General features: G+C 49.7%; 1 protein-coding gene and 1 long non-coding RNA gene across 2 annotated transcripts; one reads left to right on the plus strand and one right to left on the minus strand.

Moving 5' to 3' along the window:
• Nucleotides 1-606: 606 nt before the first annotated feature.
• On the minus strand, nucleotides 607-14,317 carry LOC132233109 (group 10 secretory phospholipase A2-like). Its single transcript, XM_059693225.1, has 4 exons — nucleotides 14,239-14,317; nucleotides 11,039-11,189; nucleotides 8,907-9,016; nucleotides 607-852 (listed from the first exon to the last, which is right to left on the minus strand). Exons 1-4 carry the CDS (start codon nucleotides 14,315-14,317, stop codon nucleotides 710-712), a joined length of 483 nt encoding a protein of 160 aa, XP_059549208.1. The 3' UTR covers nucleotides 607-709.
• On the plus strand, nucleotides 3,421-4,235 carry LOC132233107 (uncharacterized). The gene is made up of 2 exons (XR_009452561.1): nucleotides 3,421-3,667; nucleotides 3,702-4,235. It is a non-coding gene; the product is annotated as an uncharacterized LOC132233107 (long non-coding RNA).
• Nucleotides 14,318-14,606: the final 289 nt, after the last annotated feature.

Raw genomic sequence — 14,606 nt, forward strand, 5'->3', positions numbered from 1 at the left:
TAGGATGGTCCTGGTTGGTTGCTCAGTGATTAGAGTGTTGGTCTGTGACTAAAAGGTCCTGGGTTTGATTCCCAGTCAAGGGCATGTACCTTGTACCTTGGTTGCAAGTTCCCGGCACTGGTAGAAGCCCATGTAGGAGACAGCCAGCCAATTAATGTGTCTCTCATGTCAATGTTTCTCTCTCCACCTCCTCCCTCCCACTCTCTCTAGAAATCAATGGGGGGGGGGGGGGGGAAATACCCTCAGGTGAGGATTTTTTTAAAAAAGGTGGAGTAGGATGGGCAAGAATACTCTTTCTTGAGCTAACAATTACTAGACCTGAACTTCACAAGGGTGGATGGTGTCATGTAGTCATCTTATTTATTGCCTCAACCTAGGACTTAGAACAAGGCCAGGCACTTAGCAGGTGTTTATCCATCAAGAGCAGGTTAAAAGACAAGCTCAGCCTTTTCATAAAGGTCGAACCTCAAACATGGTACCAGACCCAATACAGTCATAAACACCGTCATGGTTTTGTAAATAGGCATGGGGTTTTGACCTTAGTCAAACTGGCAACCAAACAGGATCCAGCCCCAGGTTTGGAGAGGGAGGGAGAACAAACACAAGTTGCAGCTTTAACACTTTAACTCAGTTCCCCTCTGAATATGGCTGTTGGTTAGTGAAAAAAGAGTTTTATTTCCTTGTACAATAACATTTCAAGTCAAACTAGTCAGTCACATTTGAGCGGGTCATGCCCACATAAGAAACGTGGATAGAAGAGGTACTTTAAATGGTACTCGTTTTCGGCTAAGCAGTAAGCAAGCTCCTGGTCACACTTGCACAATTGTTCTTGACATTCATCCTCTGCCGGTCCTGGAAGAAATGGGGAAACTGAGGTTAGAGCAGGAGCTTGCAGAGACTTGAGGATAAACAGGAGGGAAACCGGTAACACTGTTGGCAGTAAGGGTCATAAATTGCATGTGAGTGACACTTGACAATTCACTATGTGATCTCCAGCCTCAGGGAAACTCCAGGAGGGAGGTGATACTGGCCCCATCTTGCTGAAAAGAAAATAGAAGTTGTCAGAGAAGTGTTTTGAGGTGCTGCGTCCAAAGTCCCTTTGACTTTCTAGCTTCTCTTTCGTATCAATATTACACAATTTCATTTGAGGATCCATTGAGACAAGCAGTAGGGAACCATCCAGGCCTTTTCTTGGGGGGGGGGGGGGGGGGGAATGCCTGCTCTGCTGCTTCCTAGCTGTGTGATCTTGCCTAAATGAGTCAAGTCCTCATTTAAATGGGCATTATCCACTTGGCAGGATTACTGGGAAGCCTGGGTGAGGAAGCCTGCCCAGGGGAGACTTGGCACTGAACCTGCACTCAATCAACGTTGCATGTAGTAGATATGTGCCTGTAGACACATCACTTCACCCTCCCTAGGCTGTTTCCTCAAGTGCAACACAGGGATACTAATAGCACCTACTCCTAAGGGCTGTTGGAAGAATGGGAAGAGACCAAATCAGTAAAATGCAGGGGATATGGGAGGCACTAGTAAGCTGAAGCTGACCTGCTAAAGTTGCCAGCTAATCTTACCATCCTATCTAATAAAAGAGAAAAATGGTAATTGGTGTACGACGATACCCTTTTCATTGGCTAATCAGGGCTATATGCAAATTAACTGCCAACTATGATTGGCAGTTAACTGCCAACAAGATGGCGGTTAATTTGCATATGTAGGCACAATGCAGGGAGGCGAAAGGGAAAGCAGGAAGAAGCCCCCTGCCACTGACAGTGATCGGAAACCCAGGGGGGAGCTAAGAGCTGGGGGGCAGCCATGATCGGGGAATCAGGTGCCTTTGCCGCCCTGGCCAGTGATAGGAGGAAGTAGGGGTGGAGCCAGCGATGGGAGCTGGGCACGGTCGAAGCTGGCAGTCCCGGGAGCTAGGGGTCCCTTGCCTGGGCCTAAAGCGGAGCCCACAATCGCGGGGCCGCTGCAGCTGCGGGTCCCCGCTGCCCGGGCCGGACGCCTCAACCAGAGGCGTTAGGCCTGGGCAGGGGCGGAGCCTGCAACCGTGGGGAGCTGGGGGTCCCCTGCCCAGGCCTGACACCTCTGCCGGAGGCCTCAGGCCTGGTCAAGGGGCTGATCCGGTGATTGGTGATCGGAGGGTGATGAGGGTCAACTCCTCTGGCCGAGGCATCAGGCCTGGGCGGGGGGCTGAGCCGGGGATTGGGGGGATATGATGGTCCCCTTGCCCAGGCCTGAAGCCTGGGTCAGAGGCGTCAGGCTTGGGCGGGGGGTGGAGCAAGCGATCAGAGGGAGATGGGGATCCCCTGCCCAGGCATGATTCCTGGGCCAGAGGCCTCAGGCCTAGGCGGGGGCCAGAGCCAGTGATCGGGGGGAGATGGGGATCCCCTGTCCAAGCCTGACACCTCTGGCGGAGGCGTCAGGCCTGGGCAAGGGGCCGATCCTGCGATTGGAGGGTGATGGGGGTCAACACCTGAGGGCTCCCAGTATGTGAGAGGGGGCAGGCTGGGCTGAGGGACACTCCCCCCCACACACACCCAGTGCACGAATTTCGTGCACCGGGCCCCTAGTTCAATATAAAAGAATATCCCCACCCTGCATCCCTGCTTTTTTATTGAGGAAAAATTCCCCTATCAAAATTTACCATTTGAAAGTGCACAAATCGGTGGGGCTTAGTGCATTCATAATATTGGGTAACCATCACCTCTATCTAGTTCCAAAACATTTCTATCACCCCAAAGAGATCTTGTACACATTAAGATGTTGCTCCCCAATGCCCCTCTCCTGAGTCTTCAACCATTAATCAGCCTTCTGTCCCTATAGATTTGCCTATTCTGGATATTTTATACACTTGGAATCATATAGCTCGTGACCTTTTGTGTCTGTCTTCTTGCACTTAGCTCCTTGCATCACATTTTCAAGGTTCATCCATGTTGTAGCAGGTAAGTACTTCATTTTCTGACACAGCAGTTATAAAAGCACTTGGCACAGAGACAATTTCCCATTCTCCTCTTTTTAGACTTCTCTGTCTCCTTTATTTTTTATGTTTTTATTAATTTCAGAGAGAGAAACATCAATGATGAAAGAGAATCATTAATTGGCCTCTTCCTGCACACCCATTACTGGGGATCGAGCCCAAAACCCCGGCATATGCCCTGACCGGGAACAAACCATGACCTCCTGATTCATGGGTCAGCATTCAACCACTGAGCCACACCAGCTGGGCTACACTTCTCTGTCTTACCTAAAACCTAACACAGGGGCTGGCACAGAGTAGATTCCCAATAATATTTGCTGAGAGGATATGAAAAAGCCATACATCATTTCCAATTCTCACACAAACACTGCAATTAATTTTTACTATTTCCATTTTATGGATGTGCCGGGGTCCAACCCCAGCAGGTCCAAAAGAAGTGAGGCTCAGTGGAATTCAGTAACTTGTCCAAGGACACAGAGCTGGGAAAGGGTGGACCAGGACTCCAGCCCAGGATCCCCTGATCCAGTGCCTGAAGCCGGTCCATCCTTGTTGCTTGACACAGTCGCTGCAGGGAAGAAACATCTGCACAGCATATGTGTCAAGGGACCTGGCATACTGTTCTTAATATGTTTGCTCCCCTTCTTAGCGCTCTGTGTTCTAACCAGGGCCACCTCCCCGAGAAAGGTTGTTTCCCCAGGTGGGGATATTTCCCTGGAGTTAGGAATTAACAAGACTAAGGAAGGGAATGAATCAGTAAAACCCCCTAGTGTTACAAAATACCATGTACTACTTATGAAGAACTTGGACTAAGACTGTTGGCAGTAAATTTGGGACTTGTTGGGCCCACATCCCCAGGGGTCTGCCCACCAGGGAAAGCACCAAAGCCTACACCCCTGGAGACCCACCGACACAGGGCAGTCCCAGGGAAGGCAAGCAGCGGGGCTGGGAGGACATAACTTTTACTGGGTAGGATAAACTCCTTCAGTCACTTCCTTGAGCAGTAGAATAGTGACCTTGGAATAGCCCTTATAATGGAACACAGAGATTAACCTAGAAAAGATTAAAATCAACAGACCTAGATAGAGACAGGATTTTTGACAAAGGTCAGATAAGAAACTAAGGACATGAAACCAGGAACTGTAGAAGGCCAAGGGAGGACCCAAAACATACCATTATGTCAAGCTTATAGATACAGTTGTAACAGGACAATAAAGGAGAGAATAAAGAGAGAACCTGGCTATGCTGATCAACTGAACGCTGTCTCCGTGTCATTCCTTCTTCACCGACTCCATCCACACCTTTGGGAACCCCTGGACCTGCTGGGGCTGGACCCCAACAATTCAGCACCTGTACCTCCCTTCTGTTCCCACCCCCACCTCTGAGCAAGAAAGATTCTTTCAAAAGCAAGACTTGGTCTCACTGCTCCATAGCCTCAGGAACCTAACAGCATCATGTTATTCCAGAATAATAAAAATTTAAAAGGAAAAATAGCTCCCATGGGTTAAGTTTAAAATAAAGGCCTACCAGTAAATATTATTATATGCTTAACATTTTAAAAATATATTTAAGTCAGGCCCATAAATGGAAAATGGGCCACACCTGTAATTAAATAAACAACTATGTTCAGAATATCTCCAAACAGAATAAGAGAATATTTTTAGTCAAAAACGTATAATAGGTATTTTGGTTCTCTTCATTTGGTTCAGGGAGGGCAGGTCTGTAAACAGGCACAGACTCCATCAACAAATATTTTACAAATTCCATTTTAACATGGTTAGGGGCAAGTCAAAGGGAAGAAGGGGAAGATCTTTCAGATTTCCAACTCAACGCCCATTTCTTTTTTTCTTTTTTTTAATTTTTTAAATTTTTTTTATTGATTTTTACAGAGAGGAAGGGAGAGAGATAGTTAGAAACATCAATGAGAGAGAAACATCGATCAGCTGCCTCCTGCACATCTCCCACTGGGGATGTGCCCGCAACCTAGGTACATGCCCTTGACCGGAATTGAACCTGGGACCCCTCAGTCCGCAGGCCGACGCTCCATCCACTGAGCCAAACTGGTTTCGGCTCAAGGCCCATTTCACCTCCTCCCCACCCACACCGGGAGGGGCAGTTTGGGGACAGGGAATGTGCCCAGGAGTAGGCACATCACCACCATGTCAGGCAAGTCACTGCTTTCCCTGTGCTTCATGTCTCCGACTCTATATGAGAGGGCTGGACGAGATGATGTCTGGGGCACTTTCAGTCCTAAACACTAATATTATTTTTCAATATTAAGTCAGCCTAGTTCTTATGCCAGCTCCTAAGTCATACTGAGAAGATATGGCTGAGGACCTGTGCCTATCTAAGACCATCCTTCTAGTAACTCTTAGTTGCCTCCTTTCCTCTGGAACAGACCATGCTGCAGGAGCTAGGGTTCCAGTGGAAAGTCACACCAGAACCTCAGTTCTCTCTAGTGGGAGGTAGTGTGTCAGAGAGAGGTTCAGATCAGGATGAGAGAGGGAGGAGAGGAGATGGGAGAGAGTAGTAACCTCTGTCCAATCTGTTTACCACATTATAAACCCTTTTATCATCTTTGCTACACCCATCTTCCAGGTAAGGCAACTAAGGACCAGAGAGGTCATCCTCCTAGGGCCAAGAGATTTTCAACAAGGGAAAGAAGAGTTTCTTCCACAAACAGTACTGGGACAACTGGATAGTCCATGCAAAACAATGAAGTTAGACTCTATCACACACCATCTACAAAAATTAGCTCAAAGTGGATCAATGACCGAAATGCAAGATTCAAATGATAAAACTATTAGAAGGAAACAGGGAAATAATTCTTCATGGCCTTGGATCTAGCAATGGATTCATAGATAGGACACCAAAGACATGATCAAGAAAAGACAAAATAGCCCTGGCAGGGTTGTCCAGTGGTTAGAGCGTTGGTCCACAGAACAAAGGGTCTGGGTTCCATTCCTGGTCAATGACATGTACCTTGGTTGCAGGTTTAATCCTGCATGTGGATTAAACCCTTTCACTCTCTTTAAAAATCAACAGGGAAAATATCAGATGAGGACTTAAAAAGAAAGACAAAACAGAAAAATTGGATTTTATCAAAATTACATTTTTTTTAATCCTCACCTCAGGATATTTTTCCCATTGATTTTTAGAGAGAATGAAAGGGAGGGAGGGAGGAGAAGGGGAGAGAGAGAGAGAGAAAGAGAGAGAGAGAGAGAGAGAGAGAGAGAGAGAGAGAGAGAGAGACATCCATGTGAGACTCATCCACTGGTTGACTCCTGCCCATGCCCCTGACTGGGGTGGGGGACAGGGGACGGGTGCAAATCCGCAACCCAGGTATGTGCCCTTGACTGGGAATCAAACCCAAGACCCTTCAGTCTGAGAGCCAGTGCTCTAAGCACTAAGAAAACCAGCCAGGGCCAAAATTACAACTTTTTAAAAATATATATATTTTTTATTGATTTCAGAGAGGAAAGGAGAGGGAGAGAAAGATAGAAACATCAATGATTAGAGAGAATCATTGATTGGCTGCCTCCTGCACACCCCCACTGGGGACTGAGCCTGCAACCCAGGCATGTGCCCTTGACTGGAATCGAACCAGGAACCCTTTAGTCTGCAGGCCAACACTTTATCCACTGAGCCAAACCAGCTAGGGCCAAAATTACAAATGTTTTTGAACTAAAAACATTACCAAGAAAATGAGCCTTAGCTGGTTTTGCTCAGTGGCTAGAGCATCAGCCTAAGGACTGAAGGGTCCTGGGTTCAATTCTGGCCAAGGGCACATACCTGGGTTGTGAGCTCAATCCCCAGTAGGGGACTGCAGGAGGCAGCCAATCAATGATTCTCATCATTGGTGTTTCTATCTCTCTCTCCCTCTCCCTTCCTCTCTGAAGTCAATAAAATATATTTTTTAAAAATATGAAAAGAGCCCTGGCCAGTGTGGTTCAGTGGTTGAGCATCAACCCATGAATCAAGAAGTCACTGGTTCGGCCCTAACAAGTTTGGCTCAGTGGCTAGAGCGTCGGCCTGCAGACTGAAGGGTCCCAGGTTCGATTCCGGCCAAGGGCATGTGCCTTGGTTGCAGGCACATCCCCAGTGGGAGATATGCAGGAGGCAGCTGATCAATGTTTCTTTCTCATCGATGTTTCTGACTCTCTGTCCCTCTCCCTTCCTCTCTGTAAAAAAATCAATAAAATATATATTAAAAAAAAGAAGTCACTGGTTCGATTCCCAGTAAGGGCACCTTCCCAGATTTCGGGCTCGAGCCCCAGTAGGGGGTGTGTGGAAAGCTGATCGATGAGGTTTCTCTCTCATCCATGTTTCTCTCTCCCTCTCCCTTCCTCTCTCTCTAAAAATCAATAAAAACATTAACAAAAAACATTTTCAAGAAAATGAAAACAGCCCTGGCAGGTGTGACTCAGTGATTAGAGGTCCAGGGTTCGATTCCCAGTCAAGGGCATATACCTGGGTTGCAGGTTCCTCCCTGCCCCAGGTTGGGGGGATGGTAACCGATGAGTGTGTCTTTCTCACATTCTCTCTCTCTCTCTCTCTCTCTCTCTCTCTCTCTCTCTCTCTCTCTCCTATCTGTCTCTGTTTCTCCCCTTCCCTTGCCTCCCTCCCTTCCACCCTCTCTCTCTGAAAAGCAATGGAAAAAAGTATCCTTGGCTGATGATTAACAAGAAAAAGAAAAAGAAAAAGAAAAGATAACCTATAGAATGGGAGAAAAATATTTGTAAATCACATATCTGATAGGGGTGCAGTACCCAGAATAACTCAACAACAAAAAGACAAATAACCCAATTAAAAATTAGCAAAAGACCTGACTAGTCATTTCTCCAAAGATATAAAAATGGCCAACAAGCACATGAGAAGACGCTCAACATCATTAGGGAAAAGCTAATAAAAACCGCAATGAGATATACAACCACCCACTTGTAAGTACCATCTCCAAGAACGTAATCTGTCCATCCGTCCTCCACCCACATTTTTAAATTTTGTTTCATTACATGTCAAAGTAATTTGCATAGATCCCATCAGTCTGCATATTCCTTTTCTTTTTAACTTTTAATCCAAAATAATTCATGAAGGTAATCTTTTTAAAAAAATGGAAACATGACAGAGAACATAAAATTGCCTCCTACCATCACTCCCCTCAACCTGGTTCTGTCCCTAGAAATGACCACAGCCTTCCTCAGTGTGGAGTGTCTTTACATTTTTCTGAGCTTTGCAAGTGTCCACATGTAGTTGTGGAAAGTCGTATGGTACTATTTGCAAGTTTTTCTTTTTAACACAACGAACATGTCATTCTGCAGTTTGCTTTTTCATTCAACATCTTTCCATGTCAGCATATGGTTCTACCTTATCTCTTCTCCAGGCTGCAGTCTTCCACAGTGAGGATACATCATGGGTTTATATACCCAGGCCCCATCTGATGGACAGTTAGGTAGTTTATTTCTGGTGTCATTTCTCTCTTTTTCCATTTTTGTCCAGACAGAAAAGAAATGGGTTTCTTTGGCCCTTGCTGGTTTGGCTCAGTGGATAGAGCGTTGGCCTGTAGACTGGAAGGTCCTGGGTTCGATTCTGGTCAAGGGCACATGCCTGGGTTGTGGGCTCAATCCCCAGTAGGGGGCTTGCAAGAGGCAGCTGATCAATGATTCTCTCTCATCATTGATGTTTCTCTCTCTCTCTTCCTCTCCCTTCCTCTCTGAAATCAATAAAACTATATATTTTTAAAAATGTTTTAAAAAAGAAAGAAATGTGGTTTTTTTTTGTTTATTTGTTTAAGTGTTCAGTATTAGAGATCATTTATATTAGATCAGTCCAAAGGGTGGTCTACGGGGAGCTGGAAGCAGTGGTAAGTTATTACAAGCAGATGCCCCAGGAACTCTGGGGAAGGTTGGTGTGAGTGTTGCTGGGAACTCACCACATTCAATGTGCTGATTGTTGCATGTCCAAGGGTAGGACTGCAGCTTGGGTATGCAGCCAGCCTCCTCACTGGCATGCCGGTAGCAGCAATCATGACGGTGACAGCACCTGTGGATGGCAAACAGGCAGACCAGCAGGTGAGTGAAGGCTGCTCTCCTGGCCATCTTTCCATGCCAGGACTATGGGTGAGCATCTTCTGGTCCAAACTTTGTTCCTGAGAATCCTATCTTGTGAAATACATCTACTGATCTCAGTGTGAACTGCACTGCCTCCATCGCCAGCCAAGCTTGAGCCTGGCCCCTGCCTGCCTCACTCCCGTGGTCTCTGAGCTACTCTCCTCTCTGTTGCTAGAACGAGCCTGCCTCCCGCCTTTGCCCTCTGCCTAGGACAGGGGTCTGCAAACTTTTTGACTCGAGGGCCACAATGGGTTCTTAAACTGGACGGGAGGGCCAGAACAAAAGCATGGATGGAGTATTTGTGTGAACTAATATAAATTCAAAGTAAACATCTACACTAATAAAAGAGAAAAATGGTAATTGGCGTACGAGCTACCCTTTTCATTGGCTAATCAGGGCTATATGCAAATTAACTGCCAACTAAGATTGGCAGTTAACTGCCAACAAGATGGCTGTTAATTTGCATATGTAGGCACAATGCAGGGAGGCGAAAGGGAAAGCAGGAAGAAGCCCCCTGCCACTGACAGTGATCGGAAACCCAGGGGGGAGCTAAGAGCTGGGGGGCAGGGCAAAGGCGGCCCTGGGGCCGCCTTTGCCCTGTCCCCCAGCCATGATCGGAGAATCAGGTGCCTTTTCCGCCCTGGCCAGTGATAGCAGGAAGTAGGGGTGGAGCCAGCGATGGGAGCTGGGCACGGTCGAAGCTGGCAGTCCCAGGAGCTAGGGGTCCCTTGCCTGGGCCTAAAGCGGAGCCCACGATCGCGGGGCCGCTGCAGCTGCGGGTCCCCACTGCCCGGGACGGACTCCTCAGCCAGAAGTGTCCCGCAGGGGTGGAGCCGGCGCGATCGCGGCCCCTCCTGCTGCCACTGCAGGTCCCCGCTGCCCGGGCCGGACGCCTAGGCCAGAGGCGTCAGGCCTGGGCAAGGGGCCGATCCTGCAATTGGAGGGTGATGGGGGTCAACACCTGAGGGCTCCCAGTATGTGAGAGGGTGCAGGCTGGGCTGAGGGACACTCTCCCCCACAAACCCAGTGCACGAATTTCGTGCACCGGGCCCCTAGTCATTACATAAAAGGGTACGGTCTTTTATTTCAATAGTTTTATTCACTTCAAACGGGTGGTATCCGGCCCGCGGGCCGTAGTTTGCCCACGGCTGACCTAGGACAACTGCATGCCCACTCTTCCTCCTTTAGGTCTCGGCCTAAGTGCCAGCTCCCATTGCCAGAATGTCATCAGGACCCCTGCTTCCCAGGCTATGAGGGTCTCCTTGTTACACCCTCTCATAAAACCAGGTTCCCTCCCTCCAGGGCAGGTTTATAATGAGACCCTCATTAGCAAGAAGGTTAACAACCGTCCTCCTCACTGACCAGAGCTCTAAGACAGTGGTTCTCAATCTTGGCTGCACAGTAGAATCACCTGGGAATCTTTTTAAAATCCTGATTTCTGGGCCTCATCCTCCGGAAATTCTGTTTCTTTGTTATGGGGTGGGACCACAACATTAGCCTCAATTTCCTCATTTCTGAAGTGGGATTGTTGTGAGGACTCAAAGGGGTTCTCAAAACAGTTTCTGGTGCACTTTAAGTCTGATCAGTTTTGTGTTTTGTTTTGTGGTTTGTTTTTTCAGCCAAAGAAATCATCCCATAGCCCAGCGGTTCTCCACCTGTGGGTCACGACCCCTTTGGGGGTCGAACGACCCTTTCACAGGGGTCGCCTAAGACCATCGGAAAACACATATATCATTACATATTGTTTTTGTGATTAATCACAATGCTTTAATTATGTTCAATTTGTAACAGTGAAATCGGGGGTCACCACAACATGAGGAACTGTATTAAAGGGTCGCGGCATGAGGAAGGTTGAGAACCACTGCATAGGCAGTAAAACGTGCTATTTCCTCATAGGCCTTAACTACCCCCAGAAGGTGGGAGACCTTCTAGCCTGGCTCACGCATAAACTCACCAGTCCATGGCATCCAGGGGCTTGCCTCGGCCACCCAGGCCACAATAGCAGCCGTATCTAATATAGGCCAGGGGGCTGCGGGAGCCCACACAGTGTACGGTCCCTGCCAGTTCTATGAGCCCACGTCGGTGCACATGTGACTTCAAGGAGGCTGGGGGAAAACAAGGGTTAGAGGCTGCCGGTCAGGTCTTCCCTGGCCCTGGGGAAGGTCACTGGCCTGAAAGAGCCTGGATGACTGCCTGGGTTTGAATCCTGCTCCTCCCAGTCCCTGGCTGGGTGACCTTGAACAACTTACTCAAACTCTCTGTGCCTTGCTTTCTTCGTCTGTAAAATTAGGGGGGTAAGTGCACCTCTCTTCATAGAATGAAATGAGATCATGTATGCAAAGCACCTGGCACACAGCAAGCTCTAGCTATTATTACCAATAGCTTCAAGGCAGCCATGAAAGAGAAAACAAGACACAGAGCCACAGCATCTGAAAGATCTCACCGCTGGGCCCCCTTCCTGGAATGCCCTGATTCCCAATCTCCGGCCCTTGTCAATTTCCGACACAGTCAGAGTCCAAGTTGTGCATCAAATGTCTGTCCCACTGCCCTAATCGGTTTGGCTCAGTGGATAGGGCGTCGGCCTGCGGACTGAAGGGCCCCAGGTTCAATTCCGGTCAAGGGCATGTGCCTTGGTTGTGGGCACATCCCCAGTAGGTGATGTGCAGGAGGCAGCTGATGGATGTTTCTAACTCTCTACTCCTATCCCTTCCTCTCTATAAAAAATCAATAAAGTACATTTAAAAAAATGTCTGTCCCATTGCCGGTGATGAGCACTGGACATCAGAGATGAGCTAAACGGGGTCCCTGCCACCAAGGAGGGCTCCTCTGTGCAGGCTTCCCTGTCCCTGGTTCTCTCCACCACCAACACCACCACTTCCATCTAGACCAGCGGTTCTCAACCTGTGGGTCACGACCCCCTTGAGGGTTGAACGACCCTTTCACAGGCGTCGCCTAAAACCATCGGAAAACACATATATAATTACATATTGTTTACAGTAGCAAAATTACAGTTATGAAGTAGCAACGAAAATAATTTTACGGTTGGGGGTCACCACAACATGAGAAACTGTATTAAAGGTCGCGGCATTAGGAAGGTTGAGAACCACTGATCTAGACTCTGGTTCAGGGCCCTTTCCATCTCCTCTTACTTTCCCTGCCTAGCCTCAGCTTCCTCCCACACAGGGAGGTCCTGTGGCCCGAGCCCAGTTATGGCTCTGACACAGAGCAGTGCACAGTAGGTGCAATGGGAACCCCTGCCTTTCACAGCCACACAGCCAACAAGAACCTGGCTGATTGGGGGCTCTGATCCACGCTTCTGACTCCCAATCCAGTGCTCAGTCCTCCTTGCCCAGTAACAGCAGGGGAAGGAGACCTGCCAGGGTAACAGAGCTGAGGGGCACCAAGGAGGGGGCCACTGCTCAGGGTCAGGCATCTCCAAACTCTCTGTAACATGGGCATCAGAGAACACACTCCCTGTGAGTGTGTGCCTGTGCACCCCTTAGACTAAGACTAAGAGAGGCAAAAGGACCCATCCCGGGTCACAGGGCTGGTGGGTCTCAGAGCAGACACCCAGGCCCAGACCTGCCTGATTTCTGGGAGTCTGCTCTCCACTGCTCTGGCACTGCCGAGCCAGAGATTTATGCATTACATCTAGTCATCGTGTCTCTGTTCTAGAACAAGTTGTTACTACACTGACGCTTTTTAAGAGTACAGACCAGAATTACATCCAGCTCGCTCTCTCGGGATTTGCCAAGTGCTGCCCACACCTCTGCCTGAAACCACCCTTCAGAGAAAGCTCAGGGGCCTCACTGCAGCCCAGAGACCCTGCAGGAGCCTGCCTCTCCCTCCTCTCCAGTGTCCTCTCTGAATGCCCACCACAGAGATCCTGCTCATCATTCCCTGTTCCTCCAGTTACATTCCCCGTCACATATATCCTGTGCTGCACATGCCCTCACCCCATCCTCACCCAGCTCACCTGTCACCTCCTAGAATCTGCCTCACCCTCAGGTCGACCACAGGAGCCCTGTCACATTGTGCTGCTATCTGCTTCCCGGAGTGACTCTCTAGCCTGGGAGCTCTTGGAGGGCAGATCTCTGCCACAGGCAGCTCCAGATGCCCTGGCACACAGATGGCTTCCATAAAAGGTCCCCTGACCTCTGGCTCCACCAAGCCCCGGTCTAAGCATACATGACCGGGCCCCAGTCTTAATCCTATACCCCACAGCTGTCCCCGGAAGTCCCCCACCCTGACCTAACCACACTCCGGCATCTCAGGGTCCTGGGGACAGCCCTATGGAGAACCCAAGCATGGGGCAGAGGCCAGCACTGGGTTTGGAACCAAGGAAAACACTCCCTCTTCGGTGAGGCAGGTCACTCTGCGGTCTGTTTGCTCTGTCTGCCCACAGCAGCCTTGCTAGGAGTGCCGAGGCCGTCTGGGCTTCCTATGGGCCTGAGGGTGTGTGTGTGTGTGTGTGTGTGTGTGTGTGTGTGTGTGTGTGTGTGTGTTCTCCTTGGGGAATCTTTGCTTGTGTCTGTGTGTGAGTCTGTCCATGAGCCCTACAGCTAAGTGCCCAGGTGAGGCTGGGGGTGTGTGTGTATATGATGTGGTTTCTGTAAATCTCCCTGTGTGTGCCTGTGCACCCCAGAAATGGGGAGTCATTGAGGGGACCTCTCCAAGTGTGGTGCCTAGGGAGGGGTAAGAAGGCAACCACATGTTCCTCCCCCACCCCAGACAGGGCAGACCCTTCTTCCCCTGCTCCTCCAGCCTCTGGTGTCCCCTAGGTAGTCCCACTTCAGACCCCAGGGACAGGTAGATGGGGAGGGTCTGGTGGCTGAAGAGGGTTACAGTGATGGAGGGGGTGTCTGGGGAGGACACCGAGACCCTGGGAAGGGCTGGCCTAGTTTTGGGTCCCTGGGAGGAGTGGATGAGTGGAAGCTCTTGGGGAGGACAGGGGACAAGGCTCTTAGAAACCTGGTAAGAAATGTGTCAGTGAGCCAGAGAAAGGAGGGATTGGGGCAGTAGGGCTCCCGGGACCTTGGAAAGGGCTGGTAAGTTGGAGTTCTTGCAGAGGGGTGGGAGCAGGGCTGGGGCGGAGGGAGGGCTGAAGGAGTCCCAGGAACTCCTTGATCCTCCAGGGGCGCACTCCTCACTCACCTGCGTAGGGCAGGAGTCCGGGTACCAGGAGCAGCAGAAGCGGCAGCATTGCTGGCTGGCACAGAGGCAGCTGACCCATAGGAAGGCAGCAGGTGTGAGACGATCTGGCTGACCAGTGTATATAGTCACCAAACGGGGGCCCAAACCCCCTCCCCCACGCCCCGCCCCGCCCCGCCCCTGCCCTCACCTTACCGCAGGGCCGGAAGGAGCCCGGCAAGGGCAAGCCCCTGGAGCGGCAAGAGAAGTCCTTCCAGGACCTCTGCATCTTGGTCATGGAATGGGCGTTGGAGGCCAAAAGAGAGAATCTGGCCCAGGAAGTCTCCAATTAGGGTTTGGGGAGAATTAGGGAGGAAAGGAGTTTAGCACAG

This window comes from Myotis daubentonii, chromosome 4 (assembly GCF_963259705.1).
Source record: "Myotis daubentonii chromosome 4, mMyoDau2.1, whole genome shotgun sequence".
Classification (NCBI taxonomy): Eukaryota; Metazoa; Chordata; class Mammalia; order Chiroptera; family Vespertilionidae; genus Myotis; species Myotis daubentonii.